General features: G+C 47.7%; 1 protein-coding gene across 1 annotated transcript in view; it reads left to right on the top strand.

Moving 5' to 3' along the window:
• Nucleotides 1-16462, top strand: part of LOC149462345 (uncharacterized) — a 51390-nt gene that overhangs the window by 7800 nt on the left and 27128 nt on the right. The window contains exons 2-3 of the mRNA XM_089677078.1: nucleotides 169-273; nucleotides 2015-2536. Coding sequence (XP_089533204.1) covers nucleotides 169-273; nucleotides 2015-2536 — 627 coding nt within the window. The remainder of the gene's footprint in view (nucleotides 1-168; nucleotides 274-2014; nucleotides 2537-16462) is intronic.

Genomic DNA, 16462 nt, shown 5'->3' with positions numbered 1-16462 from the left:
CTTTTTAGATCTGATAATCAATATAGCAAATTTTGCAGAATCAATATATCTTTCTATTGCCTATTCTGAATGTTTATAGCTCTGTACTGTATCCCATCTTGTTTGTCTTGTCTCAAGTTTTTAGTGCGTGTGTTGTGGCTTTTATGACATTGTTAAGCACTTTTGCAGCCTTTTTTGGACTTGTAATGCTTTTGGGAATGGTAAATGATAATGCAGCCACCTGCACTGGATCTGATGCAGACCGAGTACTATACTGCAAGACTTTTCAGAAAGGTGAGTCTGGATTAAACATTGCGATACCTTGATTAATTTAAGTAACATAGTCACTTTCTTTATGGCATTTTACAGAATATATAGTAATATGTACTTATAATTTTTTTTCAGAATTTTAATTTAACCCTTTGAGGACCAAGGGACGTATTTGTCCCATGTTTTTAATTGCGTGTATCATCTGATTAAGAACTTAAACTCTTTTTTTTTTTTTTTTGGTTTGAGTCAAAATTTTAGTTCTTATCAACAAACAACAAATGGATCTAGCTTTTTGCCAATTATTTCATGAAATGGCTTAGTTACAGCAACTGAAGTGTACAAACTTTAAAAACAAAAAAATTGATTCTTTTGGCGTTCCAAAATCTTACGGTCCTCAAAGGGTTAAATGACTCCATAGGGAAAATAATTGATTACATTAACAGAACAAGCTTTGAATACCCATTAAATATCTGTATATTAGCTGTAATTTTCATCCTGATAGTTATCCTTTACCCTCGCCCATGTCATGTCACCAGAGCCTGCCAGTCAAGTAAAAAAAAGGCAAATAACCTGCTAAATCTGGTTCCTTGTTACATTGAAATTGATAATCCCTCTGGAGCAGTTTGAACATTGTCAGGAAAAATTAGTAAACAAAATATAGATTATGTTGTACTTATACCATTTTCTGGCCACTTAATTCTTAGCGTAGTATTCGTCAAAATATCAGTGTTAAACAAAAAGGTCTAGATTCCTGTATAAGCAAAGTCTAGATTCCTTGCAAAGGAAATACTAGAATTGCCACAAAGCCCTGGTAAATTTAAGCCAGACCAGAACTTGTAGATATAAAGCTGCTGGGGAGTCATGAGGTTGATTTACTACAGGAATAAAGACGATTTACTTAAATAATTGAATGTGTAGCAACTTTAGTAAGTAAGGTCACGTTATCCTTTTATTAGTTACATTTACTTTTCAAAGTAAACACTCAATTTTCTACGTTTCTCCTCTATATTAAGTAATTAAACCCCAATATAGCTTTTTTTGTTTTCTCCATAACACAGTCCCTTCTTGGGGAGACAACACTTGGGGTTTAGAACTTTGATTGTATGACTCCCTAGATACTGAATAGTTGCTAAGTCAACTAAGTTGTCACCTGTAATATAGACATGTGTAGTAGCTTGGCCACAGCATCACCTAGGGTTCATTTGTAGTATTGCAGCTTCCATTTAAATTTGCTTACTTTAGAATAGCACATTTTGTTTTTTTACCAAACTGTAAATTTACGCATCTTTCAATGTATGTGCTTTTGTATACAAATATTTTGATGCGGTGAGTTTCAAATATTTGCTGTTGAACTAATTTGAAAGTTACTTGTGTTTCTGACTATTTGAAACAGATGTGTTATGTTAATGACGTCTAGCAGCCCTGCCTCCCTTTAAGGAAGTTTATTCTGGATCACTATAATGTGATATATATTTTAATAGGTGGAATTTGTTGTCATCTCTGGCTCACTTTATCTCTTGGAGCACTGAGATCTCCCTGTTAGATATTATTCCCACTCCAGTACCCGTAATATAAAGGGTCCAAAATGTGAGGGGAGCCTGTAGCATTATAGTTTTCCATAGCTAAGATGTTTTGAATAGATTAGGGAATGGTAAAACTGTATGTCATGTCTTTTGTTTTAATTCATCCATGTACTGTATTTAGATGTATTTGGTTACTCAGCCCAGCCTAACCCTAAACAGTTTTATTGTTTTATTATTAACAGATTACAGTGAAGGCACCAAGACCCTTATATTTGAAGAAAGGGATGTTGGTTTGATCAATTCCACAGTGTTTTCCAGTCCAAACTTGAAGTCTGTTGTTACCCTAACACTTACAGGAAGCAGAATTCACACCATTGAATCGGAAGCCTTTGAGCAGTTCTCATCACTAATCACTCTTGAGCTTCAGAATAACAGGCTGACAACTTTAATGCCATCATGGTTTAGCGATTCCACAATTTTGGAGCAGCTCAATGTGGCTGGAAATTTGATTAGCCACTTGCGTCCTGGGATGCTGGACAGATATTCTGGTTTGAAAGTTCTGAATCTTAGCAGAAATGAAATTAGCAGAATTGCAAGTGAGAGCTTTGCCACCTTGAGCAAACTGTCTTCTCTGGATTTGTCCTACAATAAGATTTCATCGCTTGAACGGAAAGTGTTCACTTCCATGAATGCCACTTTGAGATTGCACGGAAATCCATGGAACTGTTCTTGTGAGCAGAAGGATTTCATACTGTTTTTACAAGGTATTTAAATATGTCAGAATATATAGATAACTTTTATTTAATCTTTATATACACACTTTGTAAAAATTTATAAAAGCTACTGTAAGTCTGGAGCTGTCTGGTCAAAATTATGTCATTGAAAAGGGGCGACCAGTGGGCTCAGTTAGCTACCTTCCGATACCTCTTGTGGGTGGGATCTCTCACCATATTTTTTTGTTTTGCTCATGCTGACTATTTAGAGATATAAAGGCATAGTTCTAGAGCATGGGTGTCCAACTTTTTGATTTTCCTGAGCCACATTGGAAGAAGAGTAATGGTCTAGGGCCACACATAAAATACTCTACCAGTAAGGATAGCTAATGAGTAGAAAAAGTTGGGCAGATCACAAGTTAACGATCACTGATATAGATAATGAAACTTCATTTTTTTCTGTAATATTTTTTATTATAAAAGTAAAAGAGGGCAACATAAAACTAGTGCAATATTTGACATCAACATCTGGTTCAATGGATGTATGTCTGGATGAATATCTGGTTCAATTCTCAATGAATTCTCCAGCTGTTAATTAGATATTGTAGTTCTAACCTTGCACTTCGTGTGCTTCATCCTTGAAAATAGATGCTCACAAATAGAGGTACTGCTACAAACTGATGACATGAATAAGGCATTTTTGTGAAGAGTGGGGTATTTTTCTTTGGAAAGATAAAACTTATTAAAGCCCAGTAAAGAGACACTGTAAACCTTTTCTTTGGCTGCATGTGTTAGCTAAGTGTAACTGCATTTTTACAAAAAAATAAGAATTAATCAAGATGTTTAAGTAAGGTTACGAGTCTGTGTTGGGCCACATTGATAGCAGCCTTGGGCCATGGGTTGGACAAGCCTGTCCTAGACAAAAAATGAAAGTTGCGCAATCTGCCTATATGATATGAGTTAAAGCGATTCTAAAGGTTCATTTTTTTTTCTTTTAAATAACAAACGTTATATTTTCCTACTGTGTGCAGTGGTTTTGCACAGAGCAGCCTGGGTCCTCCTCTTCTTGGGCCCCCTGCAGGCTCTCCTGGCTCCTCCTGTTTGTCGGGTGCTCCCACAGCAAACAGGTTGCTATGGGGGTACCCGCTGCTCTGTGTGTCTATTCACACAAGGAGCAGTGGCTTAGCCCCACCCCCCCTCCTCATTGGCTGACTGGCTGTGATTGACCACAGAGGGAGCCAATGGCTCCCACCTGCTGTCTCAGCCAATGAGGAGGCAGAGAACCCAGGGCAGTCGAGGCTGTCATTCACGTTGCTGGATCACGATGAAGCTCAGTTAAGTATCGAGGGGGCTGGGGGAGCTGCTGCACAGAAGGTTTTTTACCTTCATACATAGACTGTATGAAGGTAAAAAACCTTCAGCCTTTACAAGCACTTTAATTAGCCAGGCTATAAAGCTTGTCCTGATCACTGTTAGCAGTACTTTGCTTGTGCTGGAAAAAGGTAATGGGTGCCAAGGGTAAAAATGGCAAACTTTGTCACCTCCCATGTTTATTACAAATGAGCCTGTGACTTTTCAAGACAAGAAAATATTTAAAACAATATATATTAGATTGTCCCAGAACTGATATTAACCCCCAGCAATGATGTTAGTGGATGCGATAATAACCCTGCTTTGGTGCCAGTTTACGCAATAACAACCCCCTGAATTGGTGCCATTTTCCTTAGTATTAATCCACCTGCATTGGTGCTAGTTTCCCCAATAACAACCCCCAGCATCGGTGCCACGTTCTGCAATAATAACCCCTTGCATTGATGCCAGTTTCCCCAATAACAAAACCTACATTGGTGGTCATTAGTGTTATGCTATTTAACTTCCCCTGCATTGGTAGCCTCTTACACTTCCTGCATTGATGTTCAGTGGTAGTGCTATTTAAAACATCCCTCCACATTGGTGTTTAGTGGTGATGTTAATTAACCCCGTTGTGGTGCACTAGTGGCAGTGTTTATTAGCCCCTTCATAATTCAGCATGATAGAGTTAACTGCCACTGGCCACTAAAGCAGCATGATGGGGATAACTAAGTGCCACTGGTCAGTAATGCAGCACAAATTAGCTGCCACTGGTCACTAATGCATTATTGGCCAATGGCAGTGTTGACCGTGTCATGTTGCATTAGTGGCCAATGGCAGTGTTAACCTTGTCATGCTGCATTAGTGGCCAGTGGCAGAGTTAATTAAGTCGTTCATAATACAGAATGCAGTGGTTAATAAACACTGCCACTGGTCACTAATGACTAATAAAGGGCTTAATTAACACTACCACAAATGCATTAGTTACTAGTGGCAGTTAATTAACCCCTTCATGCTGCATTACTGGCCAGTGGCAGTATTAGTGTCACGATATAAGGTCAGGTTCAGAGACCAGTTGCTATAGCAGTAAAAGGCTTACCTGAAACCAGCAGTATAGGTACACCAGCGGATCCCCTTGGGAATGACGCAGGCTCACCTGAGGTGCAGGGTCTAAGTATTAACCGGTATTCACCAGAGCTCCTAATGGTGGAGATGGATTGGGCTACGTGTTAATACCAGGTCGCAGATCTCAGGATCACCCCACCAGGGAATGAGCAGACTGGGAACCAATTGCGGATCAACAGGTTAGGGATCAGACGAAAGCAGAGTCAGTCACAAGCCAAGGGTCGGTCACCAATGGTAGCAGATCAATCGTAGTACGTTAGGATGAGACGAAATCGTGGTCAGGAACAAGCCAAAGGTCAGTAGCAGAGGTGTAGACAGCAGCAGGAACAGTAGCAGGATATTGGCTGGAAAGGCACAATAATCTGGCAAGGAGGAAGTGCATGGATGTGGCTTTTATAAGGAAGTTCATGGGAGGAGCAAGGAGTTCAAGGTTCAAGAGTAATCAAGGCACAAGGCAGGATTATCCAAGAATTGTCAAGGGAGCTGTCCAGCATTCCAGATAGCTCAGTGAGAAGAGACATTGCCTCTCACTGCAGAAGGACCAGGTTTGATCCCAGGCTCTGACAATTAGTTACCCCCCCAGGGAGTTTATCGATTCACAGGAACTGCATTAATGTTGATCCTCAATATGCTATCCTTAGCTTTTGTTTATTGATCTACCTACAACCACCACTCTCTCTTCCTGGCCTCTGATCTCATGCCAAAGGATAAGACTAGTAGTCCTCTGTTGAGCAAATATCACTCCGCCTGACAGAGAGATGTAACTTCTGACTTCTAATAACAGGTGCAGGAGCACACAGAATGCTCCAGCATTTGATTCCTCGCTGCCACTCTGCAGGTAGAAGGTTCCCTGTTTTGGGATTCTAGCGGCTTAGATTTTACATACTCCGCCCCCATTGAACTGTTGCGCCTGGAGCTGGTGTCCCTTCAACCCCCCCCCCTCCCCCAGTCCCCAGTCCTAGTCCTAGCAGCACTGATCAAATTTTCCCTCCTCTTCTACTCTCCACTGACTAGACGTAACCATTCACCTCAGCCGAACATTCATGTTTAGTGAGAATCATTGAGCCAGCAAAGGAAATACTGGTGTGTGGCCACCTTAGGTAAGTAGAAGTGTGATCTTATTTTATGACAGCCTCTCCAGCAGTGTTACAGTTTATGCCAGCCTCTGTCAAGTGTACAAAAAAGTAAGGGAAATTCATACACAGAATACTATTATTTTGCATAATAACTGCACTTACCATGATAATTACTAGAGATGAGCGAATCGAAGTAGGCGAAGTGGAATTCGAGTCGAATATTGGAAAATTTTCGATTCGCGCCGAATCCGAAAAATAGCCTACTTCGGACGCGCGAATCGAAATTTTTCCTAAAATGGCGGCGGACATGTGCGGCGACGGAGCGGGGATGTCTGGGAAGGCGCGCAGACAAGGCGCGCTGACCCATAATGCATTCCTTAATGACATGTGATCGCATTAGCCAATCAGCAGCCAGCACTGTGTAATGGTCGAGCTATAAATAGCGGCCATTTTAGAATTCTTCATTTGCCTCCAGTCATTCAAGAGAGGCAGACCGCTCTGTATTAGGGACAGAGTTAGGGCCACAGAAACGTTACTTAGGGACAGAGAAACGTTACTTAGGGACAGAGAAGCATTACTCAAGGACACAGAATTGTTAATGAGGGCCACAGAATCGTTACTTAGGGCCAAAGAAACGCTAGTTAGGGCCACAGAATTGTTACTCAGGGACAGACAGAATTGTTACTGAGTGCCAGAGAATTGTTACTTAGGGCCACAGAAACGTTAGTTAGGGCCACAGAATTGTTACTCAGGGACAGACACAGAATTGTTAATGAGGGCCACAGAATCGTTACTTAGGGCCAAAGAAACGCTAGTTAGGGCCACAGAATTGTTACTCAGGGACAGACAGAATTGTTACTGAGTGCCAGAGAATTGTTACTTAGGGCCACAGAAACGTTAGTTAGGGCCACAGAATTGTTACTCAGGGACAGACACAGAATTGTTAATGAGGGCCACAGAATCGTTACTTAGGGCCAAAGAAACGCTAGTTAGGGCCACAGAATTGTTACTCAGGGACAGACAGAATTGTTACTGAGTGCCAGAGAATTGTTACTTAGGGACACAGAAACGTTAGTTAGGGCCACAGAATTGTTACTCAGGGACAGACACAGAATTGTTACTGAGGGCCACAGAACTGTTACTTAGGGCCACAGAAACGTTATTAGGGCCACAGAATTGTTACTCAGGGACAGACAGAATTGTTACTGAGTGCCAGAGAATTGTTACTTAGGGACACAGAAACGTTAGTTAGGGCCACAGAATTGTTACTCAGGGACAGACACAGAATTGTTACTGAGGGCCACAGAACTGTTACTTAGGGCCACAGAAACGTTATTAGGGCCACAGAATTGTTACTCAGGGACAGACAGAATTGTTACTGAGTGCCAGAGAATTGTTACTTAGGGCCACAGAAACGTTAGTTAGGGCCACAGAATTGTTACTCAGGGACAGACACAGAATTGTTACTGAGGGCCACAGAACTGTTACTTAGGGCCACAGAAACGTTATTAGGGCCACAGAATTGTTACTCAGGGACAGACAGAATTGTTACTGAGTGCCAGAGAATTGTTACTTAGGGCCACAGAAACGTTAGTTAGGGCCACAGAATTGTTACTCAGGGACAGACACAGAATTGTTACTGAGGGCCACAGAACTGTTACTGAGGGCCACAGAAACGTTAGTTAGGGCCCCAGAATTGTTACTCAGGGACAGACACAGAATTGTTACTGAGGGCCACAGAACTGTTACTTAGGGCCACAGAAACGTTAGTTAGGGCCACAGAATTGTTACTCAGGGACAGACACAGAATTGTTACTGAGGGCCACAGAATTGTTACTTAGGGCCACAGAAATGTTACTCAGGGACACAGAATTGTTACTGAGGGCCACAGAACTGTTACTTAGGGCCACAGAAACGTTAGTTAGGGCCACAGAATTGTTACTCAGGGACAGACACAGAATTGTTACTGAGGGCCACAGAATTGTTACTTAGGGCCACAGAAACGTTACTCAGGGACACAGAATTGTTACTGAGGGCCACAGAACCGTTACTTAGGGCCACAGAATTGTTACTCAGGGACAGACACAGAATTGTTACTCAGGGACACAGAATTGTTACTGAGGGCCACAGAACCGTTACTTAGGGCCACAGAAACGTTACTCAGGGACACAGAATTGTTACTGAGGGCCACATAACCGTTACTTAGGGCCACATAATTGTTACTCAGGGACAGACACAGAATTGTTACTGAGGGACACAGAATTGTTACTGAGGGCCACAACCGTTACTTAGGGCCACAGAATTGTTACTGAGGGCCACAGAACCGTTACTGAGGGCCACAGAACCGTTACTTAGGGCCACAGAATTGTTACTCAGGGACACAGAATTGTTACTGAGGGCCACAGAACCGTTACTTAGGGCCACAGAATTGTTACTCAGGGACAGACACAGAATTGTTACTGAGGGACACAGAATTGTTACTGAGGGCCACAGAAACGTTAATCAGGGACACAGAATTGTTACTGAGGGCCACAGAACCGTTACTTAGGGCCACATAAAAGTTAATCAGGGACACAGAATTGTTACTGAGGGCCACAGAACCGTTACTTAGGGCCACAAAATTGTTACTCAGGGACAGACACAGAATTGTTACTGAGGGACACAGAATTGTTACTGAGGGCCACAGAACCGTTACTTAGGGCCACAGAAACGTTAATCAGGGACACAGAATTGTTACTGAGGGCCACAGAACCGTTACTTAGGGCCACATAAACGTTAATCAGGGACACAGAATTGTTACTGAGGGCCACTGAACCATTACTTAGGGCCACAGAATTGTTACTCACGGACAGACACAGAATTGTTTCTTGAGGGACACAGAATTGTTACTGAGGGCCACAGAACCGTTACTTAGGGCCACAGAAACGTTAATCAGGGACACAGAATTGTTACTGAGGGCCACAGAACCGTTACTTAGGGCCACGTAAACGTTAATCAGGGACAGACACAGAATTGTTCCTGAGGGACACAGAATTGTTACTGAGGGCCACAACCGTTACTTAGGGCCACAGAATTGTTACTCAGGGACACAGAATTGTTACTGAGGGCCACAGAACCGTTACTTAGGGCCACAGATTTGTTACTTAGGGACACAGAATTGTTACTGAGGGCCACAGAACTGTTACTTAGGGCCACAGAATTGTTACTCGGACAGACACAGAATTGTTACTCAGGGACACAGAATTGTTACTGAGGGCCACAGAACCGTTACTTAGGGCCACAGAATTGTTACTCAGGGACACAGAATTGTTACTGAGGGCCACAGAACTGTTACTTAGGGCCACAGAATTGTTACTTAGGGCCACAGAATTGTTACTCAGGGACACTGAATTGTTACTGAGGGCCACAGAACTGTTACTTAGGGCCACAGAATTGTTACTCGGACAGACACAGAATTGTTACTCAGGGACACAGAATTGTTACTGGGGGCCACAGAACCGTTACTTAGGGCCACAGAATTGTTACTGAGGGACACAGAATTGTTACTGAGGGCCACAGAACTGTTACTTAGGGCCACAGAATTGTTACTCAGGGACACAGAATTGTTACTGAGGACCACAGAACTGTTACTTAGGGCCACAGAAAGGTTACTCAGGGACACAGAATTGTTACTGAGGGCCACAGAACTGTTACTTAGGGCCACAGAATTGTTACTCGGACAGACACAGAATTGTTACTCAGGGACACAGAATTGTTACTGAGGGCCACAGAACCGTTACTTAGGGCCACATAAACGTTAATCAGGGACACAGAATTGTTACTGAGGGCCACAGAACCGTTACTTAGGGCCACATAATTGTTACTCAGGGACAGACACAGAATTGTTACTGAGGGACACAGAATTGTTACTGAGGGACACAGAATTGTTACTGAGGGCCACAGAACCGTTACTTAGGGCCACAGAATTGTTACTCAGGGACAGACACAGAATTGTTATTCAGGGACACAGAATCGTTGAATTAAAGAGTATGTCAGACAACATGCAGAGGAGTGGCAGAGGAGGCAATGTTTTAGGAGCGAGCAGACGTGGCAGCAGAGGAAGGGGTCGAGGCAGCACTATTCGCAGCCAGAGGCCAGTGCTCCCGGTGTCATCCAGCGGTCGTGTCTCCACCGACAACCCTGCCGTCGTCGATTGGTTGGCTCGGTCGTCTTCCTCTTCCCAGGTCACCTCTGACACCTACAGCCAACGGTCGGTGGGTACGTCAGACACAACCGTTAGTTGGCATGGCCCGGGAGCAAGCCCACTGAAATCACGTGTCCTCTACCTGCCCCTGTCCTTTGGTGTTCCCTCACCAAGTGAAGTATCGCATGCTGTGGGCTCAGCCCCACTGTACAGTGAGGAAGAGCTAACAGAGGGCGGTCAGGAACGGGGGGAGACATCCGCCTTTTCAGCAGCCAGGCGAAGAAGTAGTGGCGAGGAGAGTGGCTCGGTAGCCGGTCTAGAGACAGGTCTGTCTCCTGACCCAGATGCAGCCGAGGGGGCTAGTAGTGAGGCGGAGACCCTACTTGATGATGAGGAGGTTGATCGCACTTGGCAGCCTCGTCGTCATCAGGCAATTTCTTCCGCATCATCAGGAGAAGAGGGTGGCAGCTTGGCAGCGAGCGAAACAGTCGGTGGGTTGCCCAGGAGACAGCAGCAGGGTCGCAGCAGTGTCAGTGGAGCCAAACGGCCACGGAGTAGAGCACCAGCTCCACTGCAGCCTACCACCACGGCCAGTAGTGGTGCCGGTGTGCACGGAGGAAGCAGCAGTCAGCCAGTGAGGAGTATCGGGGGCAAAGTTTCCTACTCGGCGGTGTGGCAATTTTTTGTCAAGCCGCCCGAGGAAGTAAACGTAGCCGTATGTCGACTATGTGGCCAGAAAGTCAAGCGTGGCCAGGGGGCCCATGTTGGGACTACAGCGTTGCGGCAGCATATGCAGCGTCGCCATTTGGTGGCCTGGGAAAACCGTGATAAAGATACGGCGGTTCTGCCCGCCCCAGCCCCCGCTCCATCACCCGCTCCGTTACTTGCTCCGTCACCTGACGTCAATCGCCCTCCATCAGCCAGTCAAGGCTCCAACACCTCTGCTGAGTGGAGTTGTCGCTCGTTGGCATCTTCCGCTCGTTCAGATGCTCCTTCTCCTGCTACTCCTCTTCACGGATTCCGTCAGCAGTCTTTCTTGGAATCCGTTTCCAAGAGACAACAGTTTGCGAGCACGCACCCGACGGTGCAAAAGCTGAACGTCCTCCTGTCCAAGTTGCTGGTGCTGCAGTCCCTCCCTTTCCAAGTGGTGGACTCAGCACCTTTCCGAGAAATGATGGCTTGTGCCGTGCCGCGGTGGAGAGTGCCAAGCCGTCATTTCTTCGCCAAAAAGGCAGTGCCAGCCCTGCATTCACATGTAGAAGAGATGGTGGGCCAGTCTTTGAGCATGTCGGTCTCTGCCAAAGTGCACGGCAGCTCCGACGTGTGGAGCTGTAACTACGGTCAGGGACAGTACATGTCATTTACGGCCCACTGGGTGAACGTGGTGCCGTCACAGCCGCACCAGCAACTTGGACAGGTCATGCCGCTTTTGCCTCCACGTTTGCACGTCCTTGGTCCGGCAAAGATGTCCGCCTCTACCACCTCTTCTTCCGCCGTGTCCTCAGCCGCCACCCCCGTGCCAAGTCCCATTACCCTACCGGCATATCACATGTGCAGGGCGCAACGGTGTCACGCTGTGCTGCACCTGGTATGCCTTGGCGAACGTAGTCACACAGGGGAGGAACTTCTCAGTGTAATGAACAGAGAAATCGACAGATGGCTGTCTCCGCGCAAACTCAAAATCGGAACCATGTTGACCGACAACGGAAAGAACATGGTGTCTGCTCTGCGTCAAGGAAGGTTGTGCCATGCGCCATGCATGGCTCACGTGTTCAATCTGGTTGTCAAGCGGTTCCTAAAATCCACCATCCCACTGCAAGACATCCTTAAAATGTCACGTAAACTTTGCATGCATTTCAGCCATTCCTACACCGCAAAGCACACCCTCCTTGAGCTGCAACGGCAGAACGGAATTGCACAGCATCGCCTGATCTGCGACGTTGCAACAAGGTGGAATTCAACCCTACACATGTTAGACCGCCTTTACGAACAGCGAAAGGCCATCACCGATTTCCTGATGTTACAAGCGGATAAAGGTACTCCCCTGTGTAACTTTGATGTCAGCCATTGGCAGCTCATGCGTGACACCTGCCGCTTGCTCAGGCCCTTTGAGGAGGCCACGCTATTCGTAAGTCGGCAGGACTATGGGATGAACGACATCATTCCTCTGTTGCACGTCCTGGAACAAATGCTGTTAACAATGGCTGGTCAGGGTGCGGTAGACGTGGCGCACAGATCTCAACGCCACATGACCCCTGTGGGGGCAGGACAGGAAGAAGAGGAGGAGGTAGAGGAGGACATTTGTGCTCAGGAATTATTGAGTGAAATGGGTGGTTTTTCCACTCAGCGGACAGGAGTGGAGGAGCAGGAGCATGTGGTAGAGGAGGAGGAGGAGGAGACAGAGGACCCAGACGCACCGTGGCAGTATGCTGTGGAGATGGAGGCAGGGAGTCCCTCGCATTCCTTGGCACAAATGGCCCATAGCATGCTCGGTTGCTTGCGTAGCGACAACCGAATAATAACCATCAGACAGAGGGATGACTTTTGGCTGTCCACCTTGTTGGACCCTCGCTACCGTTCAAAAATGGTGGCCTTTTTCACACCTGCTGAGAGGGAGGCCAAAATAACGTACTATAAAAACCACCTATGTAGTCAGTTGGTCTCTGCCTTTGTGCGCCAACGTCCATCCTCAGACACTGTGGGCCCTGTGCGCTCGCGTTCCGCTGCCATGGCAGCAGGGGAGGGGTGGGGTGGTAGGAGCAGTGGCAGCTCCACCAGCAGCGGCTGCCTCAGTCTGCAGTCGATGATGAGTAGCTTTCTTCACCAGCGCAGTGAGGAAACTACTAACCAGCCGCAGCAGCAGCAGCATCAGGTGGACCTGGAGCAGGACCTCAAACAACAGGCTTGGGCCTACTTGGACAGCACCCTGCCAACCGAGGTAGACAATCCCCTTGACTACTGGGCAACGAAACTTGACCTTTGGCCCCAACTAGCTGAATTTGCCCTTGAAAGGCTGTCATGCCCGGCCAGTAGCGTGGCATCGGAGCGCGTGTTTAGTGCGGCAGGAGGTATTGTAACTCCGCGGATGACACGACTGTCCACCCAAAGTGTGGAGAGACTCACGTTTGTGAAAATGAATCAGGCGTGGATTAGTCTGGATTTCAAACCACCAGTTCCTGACACAACTGACTAAATCCGCCATGAATCATGCCTCAAACATGTGCCACTTTCAGGTCTCCTCACACACTGCTGGTGTGTTCCATTTTTTGTCATAGGGTGCTGGCAGATTACGGGCCTCCCATAGCTGCTGCCAGGCCCCTAATCTGCCATGGGCCCCTATACCGCCTCCTCATGCTGCTGCCAGGTCCACAGTCTCTTATGCCATGTGCCACTTTCAGGTCTCCTCACACTGCTGGTGTGTTCAATTTTTTGACATAGGGTGCTGGCAGATTACGGGCCTCCCATAGCTGCTGCCAGGCCCCTAATCTGCCATGGGCCCCTATATACCGCCTCCTCATGCTGCTGCCAAGTCCAGAGTCTGTCATGGGTCCCTGTACGGCCTCCCATTGCTGCTGTCTCCATCGCCGCACTCTGCCATGTGCCACTTTCAGGTCTCCTCACACTGCTGGTGTGTTGAATTTTTTGACATAGGGTGCTGGCAGATTACGGGCCTCCTATAGCTGCTGCCAGGCACCTAATCTGCCATAGGCCCCTATATACCGCCTCCTCATGCTGCTGCCAGGTCCAGAGTCTCTCATGGGTCCCTGTACGGCCTCCCATTGCTGCTGTCTCCATCGCCACACTCTGCCATGTGCCACTTTCAGGTCTCCTCACACTGCTGGTGTGTTGAATTTTTTGACATAGGGTGCTGGCAGATTACGGGCCTCCTATAGCTGCTGCCAGGCCCCTAATCTGCCATAGGCCCCTATATACCGCCTCCTCATGCTGCTGCCAGGTCCAGAGTCTCTCATGGGTCCCTGTACGGCCTCCCATTGCTGCTGTCTCCATCGCCACACTCTGCCATGTGCTACTTTCAGGTCTCCTCACACACTGCTGGTGTGTTCAATTTTTTGACATAGGGTGCTGGCAGATTACGGGCCTCCCATAGCTGCTGCCAGGCCCCTAATCTGCCATGGGCCCCTATATACCGCCTCCTCATGCTGCTGCCAAGTCCAGAGTCTGTCATGGGTCCCTGTACGGCCTCCCATTGCTGCTGTCTCCATCGCCACACTCTGCCATGTGCCACTTTCAGGTCTCCTCACACACTGCTGGTGTGTTCAATTTTTTGACATAGGGTGCTGGCAGATTACGGGCCTCCCATAGCTGCTGCCAGGCCCCTAATCTGCCATGGGCCCCTATATACCGCCTCCTCATGCTGCTGCCAAGTCCAGAGTCTGTCATGGGTCCCTGTACGGCCTCCCATTGCTGCTGTCTCCATCGCCACACTCTGCCATGTGCCACTTTCAGGTCTCCTCACACTGCTGGTGTGTTGAATTTTTTGACATAGGGTGCTGGCAGATTACGGGCCTCCTATAGCTGCTGCCAGGCTCCTAATCTGCCATGGGCCCCTATATACCGCCTCCTCATGCTGCTGCCAGGTCCAGAGTCTCTCATGGGTCCCTGTACGGCCTCCCATTGCTGCTGTCTCCATCGCCACACTCTGCCATGTGCCACTTTCAGGTCTCCTCACACTGCTGGTGTGTTGAATTTTTTGACATAGGGTGCTGGCAGATTACGGGCCTCCTATAGCTGCTGCCAGGTCCCTAATCTGCCATAGGCCCCTATATACCGCCTCCTCATGCTGCTGCCAGGTCCAGAGTCTCTCATGGGTCCCTGTACGGCCTCCCATTGCTGCTGTCTCCATCGCCACACTCTGCCATGTGCCACTTTCAGGTCTCCTCACACACTGCTGGTGTGTTCAATTTTTTGACATAGGGTGCTGGCAGATTACGGGCCTCCCATAGCTGCTGCCAGGCCCCTAATCTGCCATGGGCCCCTATATACCGCCTCCTCATGCTGCTGCCAAGTCCAGAGTCTGTCATGGGTCCCTGTACGGCCTCCCATTGCTGCTGTCTCCATCGCCACACTCTGCCATGTGCCACTTTCAGGTCTCCTCACACACTGCTGGTGTGTTGAATTTTTTGACATAGGGTGCTGGCAGATTACGGGCCTCCTATAGCTGCTGCCAGGCCCCTAATCTGCCATAGGCCCCTATATACCGCCTCCTCATGCTGCTGCCAGGTCCAGAGTCTCTCATGGGTCCCTGTACGGCCTCCCATTGCTGCTGTCTCCATCGCCACACTCTGCCATGTGCCACTTTCAGGTCTCCTCACACACTGCTGGTGTGTTCAATTTTTTGACATAGGGTGCTGGCAGATTACGGGCCTCCCATAGCTGCTGCCAGGCCCCTAATCTGCCATGGGCCCCTATATACCGCCTCCTCATGCTGCTGCCAAGTCCAGAGTCTGTCATGGGTCCCTGTACGGCTTCCCATTGCTGCTGTGTCCATCGCCACACTCTGCCATGTGCCACTTTCAGGTTTCCTCACACTGCTGGTGTGTTGAATTTTTTGACATAGGGTGCTGGCAGATTACGGGCCTCCTATAGCTGCTGCCAGGCCCCTAATCTGCCATAGGCCCCTATATACCGCCTCCTCATGCTGCTGCCAGGTCCAGAGTCTCTCATGGGTCCCCGTACGGCCTCCCATTGCTGCTGTCTCCATCGCCACACTCTGCCATGTGCCACTTTCAGGTCTCCTCACACACTGCTGGTGTGTTGAATTTTTTGACATAGGGTGCTGGCAGATTACGGGCCTCCTATAGCTGCTGCCAGGCCCCTAATCTGCCATAGGCCCCTATATACCGCCTCCTCATGCTGCTGCCAGGTCCAGAGTCTCTCATGGGTCCCTGTACGGCCTCCCATTGCTGCTGTCTCCATCGCCACACTCTGCCATGTGCCACTTTCAGGTCTCCTCACACACTGCTGGTGTGTTCAATTTTTTGACATAGGGTGCTGGCAGATTACGGGCCTCCCATAGCTGCTGCCAGGCCCCTAATCTGCCATGGGCCCCTATATACCGCCTCCTCATGCTGCTGCCAAGTCCAGAGTCTGTCATGGGTCCCTGTACGGCCTCCCATTGCTGCTGTCTCCATCGCCACACTCTGCCATGTGCCACTTTCAGGTCTCCTCACACTGCTGGTGTGTTGAATTTTTTGACATAGGGTGCTGGCAGATTACGGGCCT

The sequence above is a fragment of the Staurois parvus genome, unplaced genomic scaffold, assembly GCF_062004578.1.
Source record: "Staurois parvus isolate SC_StPar_1 unplaced genomic scaffold, SC_StPar_1.0 ptg000176l, whole genome shotgun sequence".
Taxonomy (NCBI): Eukaryota; Metazoa; Chordata; class Amphibia; order Anura; family Ranidae; genus Staurois; species Staurois parvus.
Note: the sequence above shows the minus strand (reverse complement) of the source record. Positions and strands in the feature narration are given on the sequence as shown.